Here is a 12,766-nt window from a genome sequence, read left to right as displayed (position 1 = left end):
CCTTTGTTACCAGATGGGGTTTGATAAATGGGATACAAAAGGCATATCCACACTGGGTGACATGATTCCCAAAGGGAAATTATTGACCTTCAACGACCTTCAACAGAAACACGCTTTAACCCAGGGCGAGGCCTTCCGATACCTTCAAATTAAACATGCTATTCTCACAAACCTATCTGATCTTTCCTCCCTTCCAGTGGCCTCACCCCTCGAGGACAGATTGCTCCCAGAGCCCCTTCAGGCTAAGGCAATATCACACACCTATCGCAAACTGTGCAACAACATGCCTGACTCCTTCCAGACCCTGCGAGACAAGGGGCAGACGTAGGACACCTAGAAGATGAAGAATGGAGGTCAGCACTGATGTCCCCCAGGGAAACTGCGATCAATCATCGTTTCAGACCGATCCAGCTGAAAGTCCTGCATAGGGCATATATGTCTGCTCCCCTCTTAGCTAAGATAGGCAGGCGTCCTGACTATCTCGGTCTCCGAGGTTGCGGACTCACAGGCTCCTTTTATCAGGCTCCTTTAATCATATCCTGTGGGACTGTCCTGTAATTCAGCAACTATGGGAGAGAGCGACCCAGAAAATGACTGATGCACTGGGAAAGACCGTCCCCTTGTCACCTAAAGGGGGGCTCCTCAACATATGGGGCCCCACAGACCTGACTGAAATAGAGCTCCAGTGGGTGGCTTCGGGTTTTCTGCTGGTGAAGCGCGCAGTGGCGATGCAATGGGGCGCCTCACAGGGGCCACTACTAGTGGGATGGGTGGCGGAGATGGACAGATGCATGATTGCGGAGAAAACAGTGTATAAGGTCAGGGGGTGTCCCAAGAAATGGGACAAGTGGGGACAGTGGAATACATATAGGGGTGAGATCGGTCGTTCCCCCACAACTGATATGGCCATGGACAAGGCTGGACCTCAGCGCCGCAATAATCCTTGACGTGATATGTTTTCACGACGTAAATGCCCACTGTATTGATTCTGTAATGTATCGAATGACTATTGGATGCGGACTCTGCTTTTTGTTTCAATAAAAAATTATAAAAAAAATTTAATCTCACACTGGCATCAGTGTGGGTTACATGTGCTGAGAAGTTTGATACCAATCTTCCCAGTTTTCAGTGTAGACATTATAGTGCTGTGGAGTACGTAATGTGTAACTCCCAGCACCATATAATCTTAATGGCAGCACTGCACTTACAATGTCTAAGATTGGACTTAAACAATGTAGGGGTACAGGGCTCATGCACCTGTACCCTCATCACTGGTATAGTGCACCCAGCTAGAGGGGTGACTGACCTATGCCAAGGCAGTGGGTTGGCTCACAGAGATGTGTGCCATGTCGACTCTTCACTTTGTTCTGCACCACAACACGCAGCCTGCAATGGCAGTGTGTGAGTATCAGGGTACAGGACCTCTAAGGATGGCACAATAAGTCCTGCACTCGTTATAAGTGCCCTGGGTACCTGTGGTACCATTTACCAAGGGCTGACCTGTGGCCAGAGATTCCAATGGGGTTAGTTTTGGGGAAAGAACATAGGCCCTGGGAATTTGATTTGTCAGGGACCCAGGGCACATCAAGTCAAAGTGCTTCAGTAGTCTTCCAAAAAATTAGGGGAGGGTTGGGCGGGCTTACTTCAACAGAAACCCACTTTCCTACACCCACCTCCAGATTTCTTTGGCTAACTGGGACAGTTGGAGAGTGCGTTCCCCCTGTTTCTTGTTATTTGTACGAATTAGGACAGCTTTGCTCTCTAGGTGAGTTTGGAACGCCTTGAGTGCTAGGAATATTGCAAGCAGCTCTCGGGGATTGATGTGGAGCAACTTCTGTTGTTGGCTCCAAAAGCCTTCCATGGAGTGCTGTTGCAGATGAGCTCCCAAGCCAGTGAGGGAAGCATCCGCTGTCTGAACTATCTGTGGAACCGGGTCTATGAACGGCCATCCTTTTGATAAATTGTGTGTGTTCCACCACTGCAGAGAGCGAGGAGTACGGCCGCTTACCAACACTAGATCGGTCAATAGACCTTGTGACTGGTTCCACTGACTGGCTTGGCATTCTTGAAGTGGACGCATGTGCAGTCTGGCATGGGGAACGACCATGATGCAGGATGACATCATTCCCAGTAGCTGCATGTACGTTCGAGCTGGAATCCAATGGTTGGATTGAAAGCGGAGAACTAAAGCCGGAAAATTTCGAATTCTGGCTGAGGTGGGAAAAGCGAGAGTTTTTTGAGTATCTATTGTGGCTCCTAGGTAGTCCTTTGTATTGGCTGGTTGGAGATGTGACTTTGGCACATTGATTGTGAACCCTAGTTGATGGAGTAACTGAATTGTCCTGAAAGTGGGCTGCAGACATTGCTGGTACGTATTGGCTTTGATGAGCCAGATGTCCAAGTACAGGAAGACGTGGATGCTTTGTCTCAATAGGTGAGCCCCTACTACTGACAGAGACTTTGTGAAGACTCGGGGGCGGTGGTGACACCAAATGGGAGTACCCAGAACTGATCGTGTTTGGGCCGCTACCACAAACCAGAGGAATTTGCAATGAGCAGGGTGAACTGGTATATGAAAGTAGGCATCTTTTAGATCTAGAGTAGTTAGAAAGTCGCCTTTCTGTAGTAGAGGAAGTACATGTTGAAGTGTCACCATGTGGAAATGGTCTGACTGAATGTACCAGTTGAGTTCTCCGAGATCTAAAATTGGTCCGAGAGAATCATCTTTTTGGGGAATTTGGAAAAAAGGAGTATACGCTCGACCCGTGATGTTGGGGCGGTACAGGCTTTGTAGTCGCGTTTAGAAGTAAAGACTGAACCTCTTGTTTGAGGCGGTGTTTATGATTTGGTGAGTTTGAGTGTCCTTGGTGGAATATTTGGAGGTGTGTTGATAAATTCCAGGCAGTAACCAGAACAGATAATTTGGAGTAACCAATTGTCTGTTATTGTCAGATTGTTAGAAAATCTGACAGTCTCCCCAGACAGGTGGCAAGTGGTCGGTGGGAAGTGAAGGTAAGTCACTGCTTCGTGTTGGCAGGGGAGATGTGGGTGTGTTTGAACCCCTGCCTTTACCGTTGTTACCCCTGTAACCTCCTCTGAAATAACCCCTAGATGAAGATGGTTGGTATTTGCCCAAATAGGTGGAGGTGGCTTCTGATGAGGTATTCTTGAAACCTCCTCAGTAAAAGGAGCATCGAAAGGAGGCACAACCCTGTGTGGACTGAAGGGCTCCCATAGATTTGGCTACCTCAGTATCTTTCTTCATATTTTCAAGTGAAGAATCTACTACTGGGACAAATGGATGTTCTTTATTGAATGGGGTATTTCAAATAGAGATTTGAACCTCAGATTTAAACCCAGATATACGGAGTCAGGCATGCCTTCTTAAAAGTACACTAGTGTTCGAGTCCCGTTGGCTCCCTTGTAATTTTCCTTTGCAGTTCCTCCCTAATGCACCTTTCGGAGAATCTATTCCATTGGGCTACGTAGCATTTTCTTGTGGTAGGTCTTCTTGCTTCCCTGAGCACTGCCATTGCGCTCGCCGGTAGCTTGAGGTGTGCAAACTCCAAGTCCTCAGGAGCCAAGCCGCTAGACTGAGGCTCTCTGGCTCCGAGTGTAGCACCCTTCCGTTCTGCATTGTTAAAAGGTCCCTTCGTTTTGGGAATCTGTGTGCTGGTGCCTGCGCCATTTCTACTATTGTCACTGAGGCGCTATTCGTATCAGCGGCATGTTGCTGATCCTGCATTTGCTGAGTACCTCGTGTATCAGCGGTATCTGGGGAAAAGCGTATGCAAATGTCTTTGACCAACTTATCCATGGCGCAATCCCTTGTGACCGATAGTCTGGTTGTCTGGATGCAAAGTGTTGGCATTTTGCATTTTGGTGTGTTGCAAATAGGTCTATTTGCAGTGTTTCTGAAAGGCTTAAGGCTAGGAACATTGACTTTAGCTCCAGGTAATTGATGTGCTTGACCGCATCCTGATGCGACCATAGCCCCCTCGCCTTTAGCTTGTTCATGTGCGCGCCCCACCCCAGCTGGTAGGCGCCCGTCGTGATGGTCACTTGAGTTGGTTGTGTGGTTTCCCCTGTGATATGTTTTCCTTGTTCCACCACGCTATTTCCTGATGCACTGCGTGTGTGACAACCACTAGATCTTCCCAACTCCCAGTTGCCTGTGACCATTGCTGCTGTATCCATTCCTGGAATGGCCTCGTGTGTAGTCGAATATTGTGGACTAGGTGAATGCAAGACACCATCATTCCCATCAGCTTGCTCACCGTCCTCACTGTCAGAACTTGCCCCTTGCGGAAATGACTTGTCTACTTCAGTATCGCCAATGTTCTCTTCCTGCTGGGGAACACTTTGACCTGAATGGTGTTGATCTCTGCCCCTAAGAATATCTTGATTTGCTCCGGTTATGTTGACTATTTTTCCCAATGGATTGAGAAACCCAGTTGTGTTAGTATGACCTGCTGGATGTGTTGCTTGCATTGGCTGTACAAACTTGCTTTTACGAGCCAGTCGTTGAGGTAGGGATATACGTGTATTCCTTGCCTTCGTAGATGTGCTGCAACAGCTGCTAGGCATTTTGTAAACACCCTTTGTGCGGATTGGAGTCCGAATTCCAGTACTGTGAACTGGTAGTGACTTTGGTTGATCACAAACCTTAATAGGTGTTTGTACCTGTGGTTGATGGGGATGTTTAAGTACGTGTCCTTTAAATCTAAAGTTGCCATGTAATCCCCCTTTTGTATTTGATTTTAGGCATGTACTCGCCATGCTTTTGCCTTCTTCTACCAGGTGAGCTGCTCTTTATTGGTACTGGTCTGGTAGATGCTTTAGGAGCTGCCCCACTTCATCCCAGTGCTGGTATGCGTGCCTGTTGATCAGGGCGTTGGAGTTTGCGCTGCGCCAATGGATTGCCGCATTTCTTTCCACCTTTCTCTCTGCGAGGTCCATCCTCCTACTCTCCCTGTCTGGAGGTGGTCCAGCATAAGTGGGCACATTGGCCCTTTTCCTAGCTGTTGCTGCAATTTTGGAGTCAGCTGGTACTGACCCTTGGATGTATGGAGGGTCCTTTGAAGAAGGTTTATACTTCTTCTCCGTTCCAGGAGTCACAGCCTTGCATGCTGCTGGTTCCTTAAATGCCTCTCTTCCTTGATCCAGCGCACTAGTGAGCATGGGCAGGAATTGTCTCCTAGTTTGTTGAGGCAGTAAAGTCTCCAGGAGAAAACATGTCTTGGGCTTTTCCTCTTCCATTTTCACTCCATACGTCTGCGCAGCCTTTTGAACAACCATGTTGTAGATCCCTATGTCGTCTGGTGGCGAGGGCCTCGAAGGCTAGGTGTCGACCCCTTTCTTCCAGTGATACGGCATCGAGATCTTCCCATTTTAAGTCTTGTGCCTCCGAGGACGTCGAGTCCCGGTAGAATTGCAGCTCTTCGTCGCCTTCTCCCTCGAAATAATAATCATAGTCCCCCTGTTCCTAGACCCGTTCGGGCGTTTTCGGCGGTTCAGCGTCCTCGTCTCTTTCGACTTAAGAGCGCGGGTTTCGGCGGGATGGTTTATTGGCTCATCTTCTCTTCGAAGTCCTTTTTCCGCAGCAGGATGCTCGCCCTTTCAGCCTCGAGCCTTTTCTTCTTCCTCTCCATCTTGGCGGCATGTTCAGTGTCGAGGGTTGGAGCGCCTCTCTTCGGGGCTGTTGACGACGATTTCGGCCCTTCCTTTCTCGGCAACGAGGTGTCCTTTTCGAAGGCAACCTTTGATGATCTTGGTTTTTCGAGGCCTTTCAACGATTGGGAGTCCATTTCGAAGGATCAGCTCGGCTGACTGGCCTTGGTAGCTGTTGCCTTCGTCAAGTGTTTCGGCAGCAATGCTCCCTTTGAGGACTTAGGTTCACTTCTACGAGTGTCGCTCTGGACTTTAGCTTTACCCTTTCGGGTGTTGCTCGAGTGTTTAGGGGTTGACGACTCCCTTGCCTCCTTCAACGACTTCTTATGGACCTTGACGACCGTGCAGTCCTCCCGTCCTTTGGCAATGTGGTCCTCCTCTTCACTGGAAAGGCCCAAGTCTCGGAGCGATGGAGGTGGCCCCTGTCCCTGTATGTTGGTTCGCCCTTCTCTGGCTCTCCCTTACTCTGAGGGTCTTTGGTGTAAACGCCGAGCACGCATTGCAGTCTTCGCTTCTGTGGTCGAGCGGCAGGCAGAGGTTGCAGACTGGATGCTGGTCCTTCTGTACGTATTTGTGGTGGGAATTGGTGCAAAACTTGAACGGTGCTTTGTCCATCCCTGCGCTCATGGAGTCCCCTGCGAGCGCATTATTCGTAGGGCATCGAGATCGTTGTCGTAAACCTTCTCCCTCGTCGTCCCGGTTACCCGACCTGTAGTCCGGTGTAGCAAAAAACTTTATTTTCGTCGATTTTCTGAGATTTATGTGATTCCTCTTCCAAAAAACTCTGGAACTCTACGCAATGATCCAGACCAAACAGCAGAAAAAAGAATCTGAAGATGGCGACCAAAGGTGGGAGCTTCCGGAGGACGCACGTCGACGTGACAAAGGGCACCAAATGGTGGTATGTCGATGCTCACCTGGGCCACGAAAAAAAAGAGAAAACAGACTACAATTCCGGACCCAACCACAAAATGGCGGAATAATGCACAGCACAGTGAATCCAGAAAGATTCACGCTGCAAAACTAATGTAGACCAAGCATGGCAAACCCCATCTGATGTATGGGATCAGTACCTCTTCCTCAGTCCCAGCCCCAGTTTAGACAGCAAGATGCCATTTAGCTTATTTGCTTTATAGGCAAATTATTCTGTAATTCCCGGGATCATTTTGGGGTGCTTTCTTGCGTATTGGGTGTAAAATCACACTCCGAATTAATTCCAAAGCCCTGCTAGCATGCATAATATAGAGCATTTAAATAAGATGTGCAATAATTCATTTTAAATTTAACAATGCTCGAAATACCCCATTTGGCCAAGATCCTGGCAGTTTGTATAGTGTCATCTTTTCTGTGCTCATCAAACCATTAACTTTGTGACCAGGGAATTTGAGGCTCTGCTCTTTTTAGTTATAAAAATATCCTCCAGGAGTCGTCAACCTGGGGAATGGAAAGTTATTCTCAAATTCCAATGTACAAGGCTTCTGGATCCCTTTATGTATGTCCAGAATCTCCCCCAGTCCATGGGCTATTTGTGGGGAGTCTTCCGCCATCCTCCTCCTAAAAAGGTCATGGTTTGCAGGATTGGTTTCAGCCTTTGGAACAGAATAGGAGGGGAAATGCGCACATCCGCAAGGATCCACGAAGCACACCCACTAGCAGGAAACCCTGGCTGACTAAGAAGTCTCCCAGCACCTCCAGGAGCAGAGCTCCCACAACAGACCCCCGCCCCCGAGCAGCAGTTGTACACCCTGAAGAAGGCAGCGACATGCAACATACAGAATCTAATCAAATCATTCTTACCTTGATGGAATTAAAGGTTGCCACTGAGTGCACAGCCATCTTAACAGACTAGAGGGAAGAAAGTAAACAGAGCTTAAAGAATCTGACAGAGTCAAGCATTAATTCAGCACCAGACAGCCTACTAGAGGGCTCCCAAAGGTATATACCAGAAACAAACAGAAGGGCTCAGGCACACATTCACCACACAGCTCGGACACTTCAGGTACGCCAAGCAGCAAGTAAGCATCTGCATCGTGAGCAAGAGCAGGTAAGCTGATCATCACACACGTAATAAAAACGAGGAACATGTCACAGGTCTTCTGCCTCAAGCTCTTGTTCCGTTTGCATTTCCTCCCCCGTGCTAGAACCTCCCTTTCCATACTTTGATGTCACTTCTCCCACCGAGCCACGATGCTTCAAATATCAAATCACTGCTTCATGCAACATCCTCACCCAGCCCTTACACTGAAAAGTACATTATATGGACACGTAAAGGAACCCTGAACGCTGCGCTGCCCTTCCACCCCCAGGGGGCAAAAACTATCCAACACGGGGAGGCCAATGCAGACATCCTCACCTTCCACGGTGATGCAGTCTTGGAATCCATGTCGTCCTGTGAAGCAAAACATGAAATGAAAACAGTGCAGGCAGCACAAATTCAACCAAGACTAACCGAACAGAACCCCAAAGCTTGTCAAACAATGCAGGAAGTCAAGGAAACTATCACTTCACTGACTCTTTCAGATTAGCTAAGCACAGATTCAGGTCTCCACCTCAGTCACTGTATTTCCTTTAAATGTATCCAATTCTATAATTGAAGCTTGGTCTTTGACCCAGAGCTGTAGCATGGATGATAATCACAGGCGCTCAGGAGAAGGAATATGTTACTCACCCCATAATATGAAGGAGAGCAGGCCAGGGTGTGATCGGCATGCGCTTTTCTGAGGTGGTAGCCTCTATGAAGGTAGGCCATCTGTGGCCACACCCCTTTAGTCATCCTGCTGGAGAAAACCACACCTCCTCCCTCCAACAGTTCTCTTTGTTACCTGTTCCTTGGGGCACTTCACACTTCCTAGCAGGGGGATAGCATGTTGCCTCGATGGAAAAGAGCTGCAGATTGCCGGAAAGGGCTACCAGAGTTTGGGAAACAAAGTGCTTACTTTCTGAAGTCACCTTCGTATTAAAAGGTACATTAAATCAGATCGCAGAAAGGAGTTGGGTTTAATGTAACATTTTGATACCTTGAAGTATCATAGTTGGTGGCTCCATATGAAGGGTACCACTTACTGCGTGGATTAGTGAAACTCCATGTTAGCCAAAGGGGCTACTGGCCTTTCAACAGTAAAAACGCCAATTGTGAGTGTTTATTGTCAGGACATGCAAGGTTTAAGGTTTCGGCTCAACACGTCGATTTAATATTAGCAGCCTACTACTATGGGCTTAGAAGGACCTCCTTTGGGGTGACTTCTAGATATCACAAAGGAAAGTTTGGACCTGGCAAAAGGGTTAATTTACCATGTTGGGGAGGCAGTTTAACAGCTGCTAAGGCAGACCAACAGCCTTGTTTTCACTCTGCTAGGACAGTGGTGGCGCAACCAATGCTACAGTCCCACTGGGGACATTTAAATGACTGGCTTTGGATACCGGAAGCACAACATACTAGGGTCTTAAGTAATTAACTATGCCATTCAGGGATTAGGCAACTGCACATGCACTGGTGCCTGGACAGCAAGGCCCAGTGCGCTAGAGTCGAGGTACAGCAGCATCATTTTAACTTTGGGGATTGGGGGGTGGAGGAGGGTCATGTAAAAAGGGGCACTTTCCTATCATCTGAAAGTTTTAAAAAAACTTTGACAGACAATACAGACAGAAAGGGGCCGACAAGACCGACCGACTTACCCGTGGTGCTGCATACATTTCCTGAAAGGTAAGAAAGAGGAAACAGTCAGGAAGGCTTCCAAGGTACCACGTGCAAGGATGCTAGGTCATGTGCAGGGAGCTGAAGACGCCTCACCTGCTGCTGCACAGCCTGCACCTCCTCAGTGATGAGACCCTCGGACTCCAGGTCATCGGCCACCTTGTTGATATCCTTCAGGCGAGACTCGTTGGCTTTTAAATCCTGAAAGAAAAAACACTCTGTCAAAAGTCCGGTCCCGGCACATCCCATGTCTGCATCAAGAGCAATCATTGTGTCCAAAGCGCACGGTCTTATCAGGCTACAGCTGTGAAATGGAGAGGCCTTCACTCACCCACACTGTTGGTTATTCCACTCCTCCCTTGGCCCTTCTCTCTCCCACCTGCCACCACCCTGACCCTTCCCTCCCACCCAGTCACTCTTCTTGTAAGACGACCGGCTGTCTTATATTGCGTCTGCTAATTAGGTAAAGTTGTGTGTCTGGAGAGTTTGCAGTTGATCCCGCATTGGCCTGGCGTGGTTTATTGTGGTACTGCTCCTACTGCAGACCTCGTATGGATACTGGGTACGACTGCTCCCCTGCCAGTTTCAGCTGGTCACAATGTAATTGTGATATTTATCAGCAAATAAATGTTGCAAAAAAAGAAAAAGCTGAGGCATGAGCCGCCAGTGTGCCTGACATGGTGCGGAGTGGATGCTCACCTTCTGGAAGTCGTCAAACTTCTTCTGCAGCACCTCCACCTGCTCCAAGTCCGCCCCAACCTCCTCATTGGTTAAGGCAGCCTCCTTCTCATTGATCCACTGTTGCAGCTCATTGGCCTCACGGAAGACCATGAACTTCTTGCAGCTTTTCTCCAGCATGTCCTTGCGCTTTTCACCCATTTCCATCAGAGAGCCATACCTGAGGGAGAGAGCGAACAAGAGGGGAGAAGCAGAGCGGAGGTGACACAGGAGGAGAGAGGAGGGGACACAGGAGGAGAGAGGAGGGGACACAGAAGGAGAGGAAGAGCGATGAGGGGACACAGGAGGAGGGGAGGATAGAGAGGAGGGGCACAGAAGGAGAGGAGCAGAGTAGAAATATGGCACAAGGGGAGATGAGGGGCAGGGAAGATCAGACCAGTAGGGAAAAGAGACAAGGGAAGAGAGGAGCCAGGTGGAGGAGAGAGGCAGACGATAGGGCGCAAAGGAAACAGGAAGCAAAGGGTAGAACAAGGGCAGACAGTCAGTTCATTTTCCTGAGGTACTCCTGGAATTGTCTGAAAAGGTCTGGAAACTGATGAATTGTGTGACTGGGCAGATGACAATACTTGCTGTACGCAATGTAGGGAAAAGCGCGGGCTCATCGAAGCTATAGAAAGATCACCACAGAGGAGCCTGGCGAAGTGATGATAAAAGCAGCGAACACTTCTGCTTTTAAAGACTAATGGGGTAACAAGTGCATTTTCCGATTTTAGCCCAATATACAAGGAAAAGGAAGCCAAAAGACTGTTATTATTATTACATTTCTTATATAGCGCCAGAATCGACCCCCGAAGGGGTATCTCCGCGCTTGCCTTGGGAACCCGTCCTGGTTTTTCCCTGTGAGATAGCCCCTACAGGGCATCCCCAAGGTAAAAGCCATGCATCCCGCCGCGGGGGGGCCGTTGTGGAGATTAAGCAAGCTTAATGCCCAGAGTTGCAGAGTGTGAACCCATGATTAGGTCAGGCACCGAAGCGAGAATTATCGAGTCCGTGGACATATGAGCTCAACACCCTGCCGCGTCGGGAATCGAACCCTGGTCCCGGGTCTGACCTCTGCTTCAGGGTCTGCCTGCTCTAACAAGTGAGCCACACTTCTCCACGCAAGCAGAGTGTAACGCAATGCGTGAGCAACCCTGGGCAGGAACGACAGCGGGTAAGCATACCACCAACAGGGACCACACCTAACATTAGCCAAACATTGTTTTTGTACTGCACGTGTCGCAGAGCATTTGAGAAGTTTCCTTGTAGAGCACACCTTGGCCGTTACGCCTTCATGACACCACCCACACCCAGGACACCGCGGCTCCCACAATGCATTACAGATACCAACGCTTCAGCAAGCATGGCACCACAGCCTCACTCGCCAGCTCACAAAGGCAGCTATCACCAGTCCTGAACACAGTATGCAATGGGGTGCCGACAGCCCAGAGCAGGCCAGTGAACGTGAAGACAAGGTTATACAGGGTACACAAAGGAAGCATGGGGTGGCAGATGCAAAAAAAGCAGGTTCTACTCACAGTTCTTCAACCTGTTTCATGCGCAGAGAGACGCTGCCGGCCTCCTTAGCTACGGGTGCCCTGCACAGACAGAGGAGCACAGCAAGGCATGCAAAATAATTAGTGAGATTAACAAAAAGGAAAGAAGCTCGCAGCAGTGCTGTGGTTGGGAGACTTTCAGGGGAGTAGGTGCAGAGCAGGTTTAACAGTGCAGACGGAATATTACGTAGAAAGGCATTCAAGAAGCAAAGAAAATGGCACGCACAGGGCAAACCCGGCTGTGGCTGGGATCCTGGCGAGCACCTGTGACCCAGTAAAAGACTTAACAAAACAGGTGGAGGAAAACTAAGGCCATCTGTGGACAACATGCACCAACCGTTTGTTGCTGGTCAGCACAGCAGTTACCCCACCTCTATCCATACAGCCACAAGCACATCGTGTCATCCCAGAAGCACAGCTGCACCCAGCCATGACAGGCACAGATCCTAGTCTTCTGCTCAGTAGGGGCGGCTTCACGCCTCTTCCCACTACCATCTGTTCTATCACTTCGCATCTGCATTACGTCTGCTCTGGGACAATAAATGTGCAATTCCACAGGCCTGCCAAAGCAGCTAGGCTCAACTTATGCCACAACAACTAACCCTCACTGTTTTATCAGTCCTGTGATCTGCAAACCCCACAAGAGATGGTCAGCTTTCAACACTGCCATGAAACCTGTAAAGTCAGCCCTCAATTGCCTCAATGGTTACTGAGCTTCCCCCCACAGGAGCTGCTTCGCACCTGCACACTGCCTCCCACCTTCAAACGTGCACTTGCTACGCCGGACAACTGCCTGGCCACTAGTAGCGGTCACGATGTAAGACCAGTCTCCTGAGAAATGTCCAGGCTGCCCCAAAGGATTCACCATCTCCACACCCTGCATATGGAGAGAGCTGTAACTAAGCTGAAAAAACGAAATCCTCTGTCCTAGCACACCTAAGCTTCTGGTAAGTTAATCCTACAAGTGTCACTTGGAAAATGGGTCTACATAAAGAATAGGGGTACAATTATAGGTCAACTGCAGTACAGATCACATGAGGTGCGGTCCCCATGCCAAACCGACATCTAGTAACACATACAAAATATCCATTATGTCAGGTGCAATTGAAAACCAGACATCACAAAGCGG

The 12,766-nt window shown here is 49.0% G+C and overlaps 1 protein-coding gene across 5 annotated transcripts in view; it reads right to left on the bottom strand.

Annotated features, from left to right (window-relative positions):
- SPTAN1 (spectrin alpha, non-erythrocytic 1) overlaps window positions 1-12,766 on the bottom strand; it is a 365,414-nt gene that overhangs the window by 172,272 nt on the left and 180,376 nt on the right. For 3 of the 5 annotated variants that reach the window (XM_086948611.1, XM_086948610.1, XM_086948614.1), the window contains exons 23-28: window positions 11,620-11,679; window positions 10,064-10,262; window positions 9,461-9,565; window positions 9,346-9,366; window positions 8,024-8,059; window positions 7,468-7,515 (exon numbers count right to left, since the gene is read on the bottom strand). In XM_086948611.1, coding sequence (XP_086804737.1) covers window positions 7,468-7,515; window positions 8,024-8,059; window positions 9,346-9,366; window positions 9,461-9,565; window positions 10,064-10,262; window positions 11,620-11,679 — 469 coding nt within the window. The remainder of the gene's footprint in view (window positions 1-7,467; window positions 7,516-8,023; window positions 8,060-9,345; window positions 9,367-9,460; window positions 9,566-10,063; window positions 10,263-11,619; window positions 11,680-12,766) is intronic. The other 2 variants (XM_086948613.1, XM_086948612.1) reach the window with 1 other exon arrangement.

The sequence above is a fragment of the Lissotriton vulgaris genome, unplaced genomic scaffold (assembly GCF_964263255.1).
Source record: "Lissotriton vulgaris unplaced genomic scaffold, aLisVul1.2 SCAFFOLD_726, whole genome shotgun sequence".
Lineage (NCBI taxonomy): Eukaryota > Metazoa > Chordata > Amphibia > Caudata > Salamandridae > Lissotriton > Lissotriton vulgaris.
Note: the sequence above shows the minus strand (reverse complement) of the source record. Positions and strands in the feature narration are given on the sequence as shown.